This window comes from Lethenteron reissneri, chromosome 42 (assembly GCF_015708825.2).
Source record: "Lethenteron reissneri isolate LAM-NWPU_2019-01 chromosome 42, ASM1570882v1, whole genome shotgun sequence".
NCBI lineage: Eukaryota > Metazoa > Chordata > Hyperoartia > Petromyzontiformes > Petromyzontidae > Lethenteron > Lethenteron reissneri.
Window position 1 is genome coordinate 5,859,088 of NC_083820.1, and position 14,537 is coordinate 5,873,624.

A 14,537-nucleotide genomic window follows, 5' to 3' on the forward strand; every position below is an offset into this window, starting at 1 on the left:
GACATACAGACCATCACATACATCAACAGTCTCACACCCAGGCCACACTCCGCAAACACAATACCCACACAACTCTTTCGAGCATATCACCTTGTTGTATGCATTCTAGCATATTTAGTCACTTGACATTCATTGATTTCAAATTCTTTCTTATGCTCACTTCATGCTTCAAAGAATGCATGTCAGACCTGTTAATGGCGATTCATGAAACATTCTATGCAAATGTGCATGATAGCTAATGAACCAAAACAGACAAAGTTAGACGGGACGCAAAATAATAAACGCTTAAATTGGCTCAAATCCCCTTATCGTGATGTCAGTTGGAGTGAGTCGTTAAATTATGAGTGAACTACCCTAACACCCTCTCCTCCTCATCAACCCTCCTTGCACTCCCTTCCCCCGCTTGTCCCTCTCCACCCACCATCGCAGGTATATTTCTGGACGTCGTCACCATCCCTTCCGGCTAGTGAGGAGGGCTTCCAGCCGATGCCGTCTATCACCATTCGCCCGCCCGACGACCAACACCTCCCCACGGCCAACACGTGCATCTCGCGCCTCTACGTGCCCCTCTACTCCTCGCGGCAGATCCTGAAGCAGAAGCTGCTGCTGGCCATCAAGACCAAGAACTTTGGTTTTGTGTAGCGGGGCCTGTCGGCACGTCTTGTCTATTGTCTACCCGTCCACCATTCGTCCACCCGACCACTTGCTTGCGCGCTCGATCGTTAAGGGCCGCGGTGACCGTGCACTCAGGAGGCAGGGTTTGCGCATAATTCGCCTCTGTAAAATAAAGATAATTATACAAAAAAACACTTTTAAACAAAAAAGAAGAAATGGGAAAAAAGAAATGAAAGCGTAACCGGGGGCCGCTCTCGTACGAATGTGCCATGCGACAACGGACGTCAAGGTGAAGCCATTTGGCAGCGTGTACACCCAGACTGTATAAACTAATAACAGTAACGAGAATAGATAAGACACGAGGAAGGGTGAGAGGGCCTAATAGCGTAGCTCACTTTATTACGCCTTTTGCCAAGTGGGGAGTTGCGAGTTTTGGTTTATATTTAATTTCACTGTTTTGTTTTTGTTAACATTTTGTTATTTGTGGAGGCCCCATGCTCAGTGGGGGAGCCTGGCCGACACGTGGGGCCGGCCGCGTCCAAAGGGCCACCCCCCCCCCCCCCCGCCAACGGCGCTGACTCTGTCCACGTTGTGAGCGAGCCACTTTTTGTTGAATTACTGTTGTTTCACATTTTACTTTATTTTTTACTCCGTGATGAGAGCTGGGATGATTAGTCAATGAATGGACTAAAATTTGTAATCCACTACCGTTTTGTAGTGATTACTTGGGCCCTTTTAAAATGGTTGCCACCTCCCACATCCTGCCTCCTGAAGGCTGACTTGAGCAGATCACCAGCGCAGCCGGGACATGTGGTAGAAAGCCCCCTTATTTGCAACAGTTTTGTTTTCTGATTAGTTGAGTAATCGAGCCGATAATCGGTAGAGTAAATGATTACTTGAATAATTGGACGTCCCCAGCTCTGCACCGCAAGCACCTTGCTTACATGTGTTTAGCCGTATGTTGCACGCATCATAACCCACCGTCGTAATCACCCATTCCTCGTCGAATTTTTGTTTCTACGCGCGCACTCGCCGTCCCTTAGTTAACCTGGCCGAGAGCACCATGAGAGTCGTGTCGAGCAAAAATAACTCGACTATCTGTAGACATGAATGGACAGTTCTTATTTTTACCGTTGATTTCTTCGGGGACCGTTTGTTTTTGATTAAAGACCTGGAATGTTATGCCACAGGTGGCACACTGGGCCAATTGGTGGCATATAGCCGAGTTCCAAAACATCCACTCGAGCAGATTTCTGCTGCTGCGTCTTGCCTCTGACATTTAGAGACTCAATTAAGTCTCCCCAAGTGCAGGAAAATGGGATCGCCTGAGGCTTGTGTGCACTCGGGTGGAGAAGCACTGGTGATGGCCCCCCCCTTGGCTTGTGCGAACGGTACATCTTGGCTTCAAGCAAGCACACAGTCTGAGGCTGGTGTAGCTTCATATGCAGCTGGGAGTTAGGCCCAACCTGGTCGCAGATGTCTGGTTGACATCGCCAAATGGAAAGCCCCTCTCCATTGCTTGTTTCATTCGGAAATCTGAAGAGTCGTATTGTTTTGTTGGGAAGGATATTTTTTGTTGTCGTGAAGAGCCGCACCTTGGTTCCAGAGGGTCTGGCCAGAGGGGATGTGGTGGGAATTGGAAAATGCCACCAGCTTTGCACACTTGAACTTGCATCGGGTTCCTATAATTATATTGAATATTCCGTTTGGAACCGAGTGTCATTACATTAGCTCTTGATGCTTGTGTTCTGCTGCCGTTTGTGCTTCTTACAAGTAAGCAGAGTAAACAGCTCTTAGTTCAAGTCGCCTTCAAAGTAAGACGCATATTTTGTTTTATTAGCGTTTTTTTAATCCGGTGGTTTTCATGAGCAAACCTTCAGTTACTTTTTCCTCACAGTAGTCTTGGGTGAATATTAAAGGAAGACATTGACGTGTAAAGAAAATGCAAAACAATAACAATTGGAATACAGTAACTGCAAAGGAGTTTCCTGTTACCTGCATTTACGCTTGGCGCATCTCCTGCTTATTGAACTCTGCAATATCTGCGTTCACACTGGGGGCAGTCTGTTCACATCGGACTCGATGTGATCAAACTAAATCTCATTCACGCTATTTTTAAAAAGGCCATTTCTTCGATGTCTCCACGAAAAATGTTTGAGTGGACTCTTGTTCAGTTTCCTTCGAACTCGCTGCGTGTACACGCAGATGTACAGCCCTTCTGAAAACCTTGCACCAGATGAGTGCCTCCCCACGCCATCACGGGGCTTGTTTGAGTATACTTCACACTTTCACCACGCTGCAGTGTGGTAAAGGTGAAGGCGGGGGCAGAGATGCAGGAGCATATAACAGTAATGTTTTTTTCTGCACCACCCTCAACTGTCAATCACGTAGCCATGCAGAAGCCTATTGCCACCGGACGTCGAGAAAGTCATTTATCCATATTCTATTCAAGCTCAACTCTGCTTAACTTACGAGATGTGATGCGATCGGGCCAAGTCCGGGTGATTTAGTCAAAGGCTTAGACCAATCTGCGTACATGTCATAGCAATATACAACCGTTTGTTAATCCACTGCTGGATGAGATGTCCTCCATGTTTTCGTTATTATTGTTTTGGACCACACTTCACCACGCTGGTCAGTGCGAGTTGAAGTAGGGAACTTTGGGACCATTTACGATATCACTGATGTTTGCCGTCGCTGTGAACTGAACTCGGGTGGCCAGGTTCATAGAGCGTTGTGATAACCACTGCCCTACACACGGAATAATTGTATGTATAAGCATGCGAGAGCCCATGAGACAAGATTTGTGCTCGCAAGGGAGACCTGGGATGCCAACAAATAACTTTATAACATAAATCTTTGTAAAAATGTGAACCCCAGCCAATTCTTGAAGTTTTGCAAAGAATAAATAATATAAAAAACAATCACTAATAGACATTTCTGTTAGACATTTTGTCCAAATATCAAAAGTGCATTGCTTAGATGTAAAATGCTTAACATAGCACATATACATACCACATGCAAAGTGAGCTCTGGAGTCAGTGAGGTTATCTACAATAGTAAGTATGGGTAGCTGCTATCAAACAATTTAATTATACCGTTTTCCTCGTTATTTACAGGATGTTAAGATTACATTGCCCAGTGTGAACGTAGTTTATTCATCCCATGGTGTAAGTCTTTAAGCAAGTGCCCACGTTCATGACACCCGGTGGCATGCAGCTCAGAGGCTCATGCACGTTTGTAATGAAGGTGGTGGTGGTCGGGGTCGTGATGGTTCTCATGAGTGCAGTAGAGGGTTGTGACTGGCATCTGCCACGTGCACACAGGTAAATGTGATCGTCTGTCAATTCTGAACATTTGTTCCATTTTATTTGTCTTTGGATTCCTGAAGTACCAATTCGGACACGTGATCATATAAACAAGGTCTATTAACTATACCTTTCCTCCCATTTGAGCGAGCGTCGGTTGTAAACCATCAGAAATCGCTGATACCTGTTGCTGGTGGAATACAATACCTCGAGGAATGATTCTTGTGTTAGTTTGAACCTTGCCACAGATTTATTATTTGGAAAAACAGGAAACCTGGCACGACACGAGATGGTTGAGACCTGGCAAGAGTTGATCCAAATCAGAGGTTGCCTTTCTGCCAATACACGCATCTGACGCTTCGTGACATCTTCCGTAACGTCCTGTAAAACGGTCTAAATGAAGATGTATTGTGTAAAGGTGTTTATTGCGACTGGCTTTCGAAAGGTTTGTGCACGCTTGAATATTTTTGTTGTTTAAAACTTGTACAAATTAAGATGCCAACAAAAAGTAAGGATCATTGAATCACACTGCTGTTACCAGATAAATTGCGAATAAAAACATCACCCCAGACAACAGGATTCACTTGGTGGCTTTGTTAAGTGTATGCTGACAACAATTGCCGCCATTCGCCACTAAGTGGCGGTGACGTCCCCGCGGCGCGTGTGCCAGGCTATGTGCACATGAAGGCCCACGTGAAGCGGGCAGGTCACGGGACAGACCCAGGTGCCATAGGTTGACTGGCTGAGATGACTGTCCGATGCACCACCTGTGCCCTCCACTGCTAACTTGCTGTGTTTTAGCTTAACACGTCGGCTTTCGTGACACATGTTCATAATCGTTTTTTGGGTTGGATCGTGGAAATGTCCTTAAAGATTTGTCCATGAAGCCATCCAGACGTACAAACATAGACATAACTTCAACCGAGAAGATGGATTCAAATTGAGCAATCATTGGAAGGATGTTATTAACCAAGTTCAACTTTAGCTGCCTTATAGTTTATATTCATATCCACATCTCCAGTCTTTCACTCCCATCCTTGCACACTACCATCAATAGGAAATTTGACGTGCAGTGTTTCGATCGTGCAGATTTGCCGCCCCAACCCTCTCCCCCCCACCCAACGTACAGCTTTAGTTCGAACTCTAGGAACATCCTTGCCGCTCTCCCTGCCCCCACACTCACCCTGCCCCCCCGCCCCCTCAGCTATATAATCCCTTGTTACAGCAATCTCTTTGGCATACTTCAGCGATTGTTTTCGCTGTGGTGGTCCCCACCTGGTGAAGGACGCTTGTGTTGCGCCCGAAACGTCGTGATTTAATTTAGTTTTCATTTTTTTATTTCAATATTATTTTCACCTACGTGACTTTACCGAAATAACCAAAGAGTATGGATCATTACAGTCACAAAAACTACAAATCTAGAATATGTATAGTATCTTCTTGGTTCTTTCGGTAAAGTCACGTAGAAGGGAAGTAATAAAATAATAAAAATAAAACATAATAAAACAATTATTATGTTATGTTTTATTTTTATTATTTTATTACTTCCCTTCTACGTGACTTTACCGAAAGAACCAAGAAGATGAATCCCTGCAGTCACGAAAGCTTTAAATCGATATGTATAGTATGTTGTTGAACTTCGCACTGAACCTGGTCAATCGTGCTAATCAGAGGTGCTTGGGAAGGACAACAAACAACACAAAAGCAGTTTTAAGGAAATTAGTGCATCGCTCTCCAGTGGCTTCCTAATATCAGAAGAGCGTTCCAGACGGCCGCAGAAGCGCATCTGAAAGTGCGCGGTGCAGTGGCCGTCTTTGTTCGATGACCAGCCAAAAGGCGTTGCTGCGAGGAAGACCGGGGTTTGCGTGATGGTTTATGCACCTTGAGATCAGCGAGGTATTGAGGTTCATTTGTGGAAAGAAGCACTTTGTGTGTAATGAGTGCAACCTTATGTCAGCACTGGGACGAACGTATTCAACACTACTTTACAGCCCTGAGTCAATACTCGACGTCTGGGCGAAAGCTCTCCCACGCCGTGTCCGCTATGGTGGTTGTTTGACCACACATCGTGCCCATAGGGTGCGGGTTGCTCAAGAGGGGCCCAGGGACATTTCGGCCATCGCCACCGATGTTTATCATGCCCCAGATTTAATCTCTGTCCCCCACCGCTTCACTGGCTGGTTTTATCCACCACAGCGATGATGGTGATGATGGGTTGAGTCGAACCCTGACCAGCAGGAACTCTGGGAGCTTGAGGGACTGCAGCATGGAATCTGAACCAAACCCCCTCCAAAACTACATCCACTACGGCTTTTATAATGGTTGAAACTCAACACTGTGGCACTATGATACATCCTATGGGTAAGCTTGGGATTTAAAGCCACATCATCGCTGGGTGTATTACCACCAGTTATGTGTGGAATTATAACCGCTTTGTTCATGTTGACATTCGAGGCGTAGCGTTAATTCGTAGATCAAATTTAATAACGAGAACTTAAATAATCTGAGTCGACCTAGGGGAGCCCCCACACACAGACACGGTCTTTACCTCCACATTTAGACTCAAGTATTTGCCTGCCACACATTCACACACGATGACAAGCCCACTCCGTTGAGCTCTCATCGCTTGTGGCCAGGTGGCTTCTGAAAAATAGCTATAACCGCTGGGTGGGCCTTTACCTGCCGAAATAAAAAAAATAGTGGCGGTGTGATTAACCTGGTTCTCTATTGTGAGAAGTCGATAGCCTGTGTCGCCATTAATACAACTTATTTTTTCATTTGTCACCGAGTTTGTCTTATTGTTATTCAGATAGTTGAACGCTTTTGTTTGAATGACGTGCTACAAACAAACGTGTCGTGCAAATGTAGGTAAGTGATATCAGAAGTTGCTTTGCGAAAACAGCGCTGGTTGTCGAGTGAGTTAAAAATCATGAACTGCTTTGCAATCCACACGCACGAACCACTGCAACCAAACTCACAATCCTCCATCCATTTGTCCATGATGAAATACATTTGTAGCGTTCTAGATTTTAAGTTTTCGTGACTGCAGGGATCCATACTCTTTGGTTCTTTCGGTAAAGTCACGTAGGTACAAAAAATAAAATAAATTAGGGTTGTCCCACCTGATGACGGACGCTTGTGTTGCGCCCGAAACGTCGTGATTTAATTTATTGTAATTTATATTATTTTATAACTACGTGACTTTACCGAAAGCACCAAACCGTATGGGTTAGTAATACAGTCTATGAATACAGCCTCAGTCAAAGCCCCCCACGTTTTCAAGCAAAAGAATCCGGATTTTGTACACAGAGAGAAACGGACCCGGATCTCGCTCATTGATCCCCACCCTGCCCCCCTCGTCCCCACATTGACACGCGGGCAATCCTCATTGGCTTGGCCACATAAACCCATTACACAGACACACACACACACAGCCCAGCCTCTTTGTTTGATGTTCCCTTTGCCCACGTCTTTTAGTTAAGTCCGTCTCGCCCTATTTATATTTCTCTCTCCTCTCTCCCCTTTACTGTTTTAGCTGTAGCTCTGTAATTGTAGTTTAGTGTGGTTTTTGGTTCTATTGTGAAGCGGTTTGTGTTAGTGGTGTAGTCACGGACTGTTTAGTGTCTCGATTGTCTTGTGGGTGTAAAGTTACAACAGCGTTTGTCTTTGCGTGCCTGTCTCTCTGCTGCTGTGTATTTGTGTCTCTGCACATTCGTATCTATATCCCTACCTGTCTGTGCAGCTGTGTATTTGTGTGTCTCTGCGTCCCTGTATATTCGTATCTATATCCCTACCTGTCTGTGCAGCTGTGTATTTGTGTGTCCCTGCGTCCCTGTATATTCGTATCTATATCCCTACCTGTCTGTGTTGCTGTGTATTTGTGTGTCTCTGCGTCCCTGTATATTCGTATCTATATCCCTACCTGTCTGTGCAGCTGTGTATTTGTGTGTCCCTGCGTCCCTGTATATTCGTATCTATATCCCTACCTGTCTGTGCAGCTGTGTATTTGTGTGTCTCTGCGTCTCAATATCTTTGTCCCTCTGCATCTCCCTCCCTGCGTCTCAAAACGAATCTTCCTGGGTCTGTTTCTTGACCCATCTGTGCATCCCCTGCCCTTCGCAAACACCGCGGTTCCCGTTCATCAAGAACTTGCCGTTTAAAATATTTTAAAAAATCCAATTATCCCACAATGACATCTACAGCTGGCTCCGTCTCGGTTCGCGCCGGGGCCCAGGTTTCCCCCTTCTCTCCACTGCTACTCTGGCTGCTGCTTGTCCGGGCTGTATGGTACCCAGGCTGACATCCCGTTCCCCAAAGACCAGGACATGGACGTGGAGTTCCCTCCTCGTGGACGGAGGTCGGATTCTGGACTCCCGGACGGACATCTGAGACCCCTGGGTGAGTGCAGCGGAAATTCCTGCACGTGTTGATTTTTTTTATGTCATGATATGTCGGACTTCTTTCGCACCGTACGTCGCCAACCGTGATAATCGGAGGTGAGGGGGGACGACACAAGGCCCAGATATGCCAGCAACAGCACTGTTAAAGTTGGAATACGTTAGAATGCATAACCCCCCCTTTTCCCGATGACGTCGTGGTTCTTTATTATTTGTATTTTATTATTTTAATTCACTTTCTTTTTTATTATCATTATTTTTTAATCTGCGTGGCTTTACCGAAAGAACCAAAGAAAAATGCATAACCTTGTTCTTGACTCGAAAGGCGATCGACTGGCTTCTTGAGTATTTATAATCGATGATTACAACCGACGACAGAACCGACGTTTGTCGATTCGCGTTGCAACGCATTCACGCGGCTGGCCCCTCTGCAGCCGATAGAGGCCGCTACGTTCACCACCACCACGTTCTAAAATATACCGTCCTGGTGAGCGATTCCTAAAACTAAAATCGCGATTCCCCGGATCCTACCATCAATTACCTGAAGTGGCATTCGTCTCGTGTCCGCGGTGTCCAGTTTGACGTCTACAATCGTCGGGAGGACTCGGGTCTCAGCCCAGAGCCGTGCCTGGGGCGACCGCCCCGGGCCCCGCGCTTTGAGGGGCCCGTGACGGTGTCACAGCTGTGATACTTCGGGTTTAGTTTGAGGGAGTCGGAGGGGCGGGGGGGGAGGTTGTCCACACAGTGCGATTTCCCCCCCGCACCCCACTGGACAGCCCTGCCAATGACTGCACTAAAACATCCGTCTAGTGGTCAAAGTAACTCCCCAATGTGGCTCACAAACGCGCCAGGGTCGTGGTTGAGAATCGTGCAGCGCGCCTCCGAAGAGACTTGTGTGTTGACCGACTCTCTGTGTCGTTTTACATAACATTTCGATACTTTGCTAGGTTATTTGATTTAGTGTGTTCTGTCTCCCTCTAAGCCTGCGTACTTTACTACGCGTCTCTTCGTACTCATTGACATGTAAATTTTTTCTCTAACCCCTCCCTCCCTCTGCCTCCGCCCCCCTCTGTCTATTTAAGGCCACCCCACAGAGACGATCTCCCCTCTCTGTACCTGTGTTGCCCGCTCTGTGTATCTTGGTGATATCTGTCTGCTTATATATCTGTCTATAGTTTTCTGGTTAGATTTTATGTGGCTATTTCATTATACCTGATGATGATTGCTTGTGTTGCAATCGAAACGTCGTATGCTATTATTTAATTTATTATTTTATCTTTATACGTGACTTTACCGAAAAAACCAAAGAATAATTCCTGCAGTCACGAAAGCTCCAAAATTAAGATTAAACTTGCAAAGAGGCAACCGCGAGCCGCGTGAGAAGTACAAGTGCAGTGCTCACCCCTACAGGCTTGGGTGGGGGGCACTCTCCGACGCAAGGTGGTGCACTGCTCGCTGTGAGAGAGCTTCCGAAATGTGGCCCGTCTCTCGTGACTCGGACTGGCACAGTTTGGAATATGTAATCGGCGACGTTTCGGACAAGGGCCCTTATTCAGAGCACGTCGATCGCCCACCACGTGTGTGCTGAGAAGGGCATTTTTACTCCAAACGTCGCCTCTTGTTGTATAGATGTTTCTTTTAAGGCCGCATTGTTGACGAATTAGTTGATTCTGTTGTTGTATGTACTTGTGCACCACTGCCAACGCAATATCACTACATCATCAGTTGGGATTGACAGTAATTGGGGGGGGGGGTATCATCCCAGCTAAACTATGTACGGACGTGTCCTTCTAAAAACAACAATAGAACATGTGGTGCTATCGCGTCTCTCTGTGCTCTCATGCCCCCCGTGCACCACTCCCGTACCCCCTCCCCCCCCCACAGGCTACCAGCGCAAGTCCGACGGCCGCGTGCTCGAGGTGGAGGGGGAGCCGAGCCCCCAGGAGGTGTGGGCGCGCTGCGCTGAGCCCGGGGAGCCGTGCTTCATGCCTGGGGGTCTCCCTCCAGAGTCGTGTCCAGAGTGCGTGGCCTGGAGCCGAGACAAGGAACTCCGCGAGGCGTTTGGAGACCTACAGGTCACTCATCTACTCACTCGCTCACTCGTCCATTCACCCGCTCACTCACCCGCTCACTCGTCCACTCACTCACTCGCCCGCTCACTCGTCCACTCACCCGCTCACTCGTCCACTCACCCGCTCACTCGTCCACTCATCCGCTCACTCGTCCACTCGCCCGCTCACTCATCTACTCACTCGTACACTCATCTATCTGCTCACTCGTCCACTCACTCGTCCACTCACTCACTCGCTCACCCGTCCACTCACCCGCTCACTCGTCCACTCATCTATCTGCTCACTCGTCCACTCACTCGCTCACCTGTCCACTCACCCGCTCACTCGTCCACTCACCTGCTCACTCGTCCACTCATCTATCTGCTCACTCGTCCACTCACTCGTCCACTCACCCGCTCACTTGTCCACTCACCAACTCACTCGTCCACTCATCTATCTGCTCACTCGTCCACTCACCCGCTAACTCATCCACTCACCCGCTCCCTCGTCCACTCACCTATTCACTCATTGATCCGCTCACTCATCCACTCACCCAGTCACTCATCCACTCGCTCACTCATCCAATTAAAACCACCTATTGCCCGAAACGCCTATCTTGTTTTTGTTGTTGTAACTTGGTGACCCGCCCCCTACTGGACATCCGTGAAAAATACCTTCACAGCTCATCGGATTCCTCCCTCGTCGGCGGTGTGTCGTCATAGGTGGAGGTGGACAAGCGGCGATCACGCCGCGTGGCGCAGCACGTGCTGCCGCTGCGCCGCTTCCTGTCTGCGTTCCACGCCGAGGAGTGGCAGCTGCGCTCGCTGCTGCCCGACGAGATGCGCCGTCACGTGCGCGTGCCCAGCGGCCTCCACTGCGGCCCGCTCAGGTGCGCTCGCCGAGGGTGGCCCCCGCCGAGGGGCGGAACCGTGACGCGCGAGGTTTGGCGAGAAGCGCCGGGCGACGCTTTTGATACGGCCGAGGCGAGAGGAAGGTTGCGGTGGGGTGGGCATTGGCGAGATCGCTCGGACGATACGGGGCAGGGCACTGGGAGACATCGGGAGACATCGGGACAAACATTGAGACCTGCAAGACGATACAAATTAGGTGAGCCAGGTTGTAGAGGTATTCGTGTGTGTGTCTGAGCAACTCCCCAACCCCTACGCTGCCCCGCTGTGTTGACCACAGACAGTGGATGCAGGGCGCCGTGCTGACCCTGAGCTCTGGGAGGATGAACCAGCCCGTGCGTGCTCTGCACGACCACCAGCTCACGTGCGCCATGGACGGGCGCTTGGACTACATCGTCATCCCCCCGCGCTTCCAGGTGCGCGCTCCTCCACCCGGCACATAGTGGCCGGCTCGTGCAGCACGGCGGAACACAGCGTGCCGTGCGTGGGGACACCGCAGGAGCGTTGTTTTTTATCTATTGTGATAAAACGCAAGCCTGGTCGACATTGGATTGCGGGGAGGGAAACAGAAACTCCGTGAAAGTTAAAATTCGGCGTGACGAGACCGTACCTAGGGGGGGGGGGGGGGTGGGGGGGTGAGGGAGTTGTACTCGACACACAGGACCGTTGCTAACAGCTGTTGCCGGCGGATAATGATGATGATGGTGGTGGTGGTGGCGTGGTTACCCAGGGTGCGTTCGACCTGGAATGGTCGCAGCTGGAGCTGGAGGGAGCGACGTCCCCGCTCGACGTCGAGATGGTGAACGTGTTCGCGCACCAGGAGGCGGCGCGCGCCTCCTGGCGCTGGGCCACGCTGCGCTCCGGCAGCTGCATCTTCGTGCCTGCAGGCCACCTGTTCCAGGTGAGGCCAGCGTCGGACTGGGTCGCGAGGCAACCGGGCGTCTCTTCTCTAGGCTGTGCCGTGCCCGATTAGCCCCCTACATCCAGCCAAACAAGCTGCTTGGGTGTAAATTGAAACTAAAATAAACGTTTATTTCACCAGGTAAAGCCCACTGAGCCACACACGATAGCTCATCAACAGTGGTTTCTATCTTCACCACACGTGGGAATTTATCGTAGTAGCCAATTAATCTGACCGCGTGTTGATTTTGACTACGGAGGGAAAAACCGGGGGATCTGGAGAAAAATCCACTTGACCACCACGGGGAGAGAGAGAACACGTGGACTCTAAATATAGAACAGGTATCGTCAGGGTCAGGATTGAACCCACAACCTCCTGCGTACCAGGCGAGGGCGATAGCAGCATTTCACCACCGGCATGCGGGAGCTGGGTATGCGAGCTTCATGACCCGAGCCTCCCTGGAGGAGCCCAATGATGGGACCGTGTCCATTTTTTTCAAGGATCCATAAGATCATCAGACAATGTCGACTGGTAAAATCCAGAATGGATCCTTGGCAGGCCAACCTGAATTTTCAAGCCAGCGGCAGGTGTTCCTTTATAAAGGGATCCACGTATTGCAAGCGTAGATAAGAGGGCATAAATGTGGCTGAGGAGGCCCAGTGCTTCATGTGAAATAACTGGCCAGACACCTGCCGACAAAATTACACAGCCGATGAAAAGATAATGCAGCTCGACTGATTCAACGTGAGACCTCCGCTGACAAACCGGAGCTGGTCGTGAGCACATGACCCAGGAATGGGAACTCGTTATCTCGGATCGAGGAGAAAGATGCCCTGATAGTTGTACAATTGCTGGTGCCCCTTCTTGAGGATGGAGACCACCAGTGCATTGCTCCAATTCTACGGAATCCATTTTGTGGTCCATGCAGTTGTAATTACATAATATAGGGCAGCCTGCACACAATCACCAATCTCTCCCCACAGTTCAATTAATTAATTAATTTCTTCCCCGCGTTTTACCTGACCTCTAGACAACAACAGCCAGACCCGATGTGGGCATGTGTCCACACGTCACTATATCCATAGCAACCCTAACCCCAACACTGACTCTGTCTTCAATCAAAATCACATCTTAGCCTCTTCGATTCTCCAATCTCCCAATGTCACTCTTCTCATCTCCCCTTGTCCCTTCCTCTCCCCCACTTCATCTCCGTCTCTCCCCACCTCATCTCCTCTCGTCTCTCTCCTCACCTCCTCTCCCCACGTCTCTCCGTCGGCCCCCCACCTCCTTCATCCCTCAACCCCGCAGGTGACCTCCTACGGCCGTGCCCTCACCATCACCTTCCTGCTGTCGCCCGTGCCGTCGCCGTTGGGCGTCTCCGACTGCGAGCACCGCGTGCCCGGCCGGGGCCTCCCGTCGCTGTCCGAGATGACGGCGCCGACGTGGACGCTGGCCCGGGGCGGCGTCCGGCGGCCTCTGCGCGACCACGGCCTGGACCCCGCGGGGCTGCGGCGCGACCTTATGGCCGCGATGCGCGCCGAGGCGGCGCTGGACGGCGCCGCCTTCGCCCGCTTCTTCCGCGCCGCGGCGCTGCCGGAGGCCCCGCGGGAGCCCGGCGAGGCGTTCGTACGGCTCCTGGGCGGCGCCGGCGTCGGGGACGGGCATCTGAGCCGCTCCGATGTGGAGGCGTTGAGCGTCGGGCGGCTGAGGGCGTTGTCGGCGGATTTGGGGCACGACGCGGCTGCAGGTCACCACCTGGACCACGACGAGCTGTAGGGGAGGCCGCTAGGGGTCAGCGCTTCGTCCTGGGGGTTTTTCCCCAGAACGTCCGCTGTCTGGGGCGGGGCGGGGGGGAGATGTCCTGGGAAATGTTCGTGAGCGGGAATCGAATTTCCAATATGGACCAACACCAGCGATGAATGTCTGAACCGATCATGGGCCTCCCCGATGTCGACTCGGCCTTAGTCGAGTACCTGGTGCGTTGTGTAAATGTCAACATTGGGGAAACAAAGGCGGTCGGGAGTGGTGCTGGCCACCCACCCCCTTGTGTGCCATGTCGGCCATCATAGGTGCTCGCTAACAGCGCTTCCCCCAACACTCTGTTAAGGCTATATGGGGGATCTTTGTCTTTGTGTACACATACACGCATCTATAGTACACTTCCATGATTACATGCGTACAAATGTAAAAAGCTATCGTGGAAACGAATTCGCATCCCTGAACCACCGCAGCCAAGGCTTTACGGAGCCACTCTGTTGTAAGTTTGTGACTTTGTACCGTGCTTGAAATTCCCCAATAAAGACAAAAGGCTTTATTTCTGAAAGAGAAGACGCTGGGGTCTTCTGCGTAAGTCTCCA

At 50.1% G+C, this 14,537-nt stretch overlaps 2 protein-coding genes across 3 annotated transcripts in view; both read left to right on the forward strand.

The window, feature by feature from the left end:
- LOC133353020 (E3 ubiquitin-protein ligase UBR5-like) overlaps positions 1-4,497 on the forward strand; it is a 59,730-nt gene extending 55,233 nt beyond the window's left edge. The window contains 1 exon segment of the mRNA XM_061569081.1: positions 430-4,497. Within this exon segment, the coding sequence (XP_061425065.1) occupies positions 430-642 (213 nt within the window). The 3' untranslated portion in view covers positions 643-4,497.
- Positions 4,498-7,346: 2,849 nt separating this feature from the next.
- Positions 7,347-14,508, forward strand: LOC133353032 (uncharacterized). 2 transcript variants are annotated; one of them, XM_061569110.1, is made up of 6 exons: positions 7,347-8,321; positions 10,205-10,395; positions 11,094-11,260; positions 11,560-11,695; positions 12,010-12,180; positions 13,489-14,508. In XM_061569110.1, the coding sequence occupies exons 1-6, from the start codon at positions 8,249-8,251 to the stop codon at positions 13,954-13,956; spliced, it is 1,206 nt and encodes a 401-aa protein (XP_061425094.1). In that variant the 5' UTR covers positions 7,347-8,248; the 3' UTR covers positions 13,957-14,508. The 2 variants fall into 2 exon arrangements, with proteins under 2 accessions (XP_061425094.1, XP_061425095.1); XM_061569111.1 differs by lacking the exon at positions 7,347-8,321 and adding an exon at positions 9,445-9,760.
- Positions 14,509-14,537: the final 29 nt, after the last annotated feature.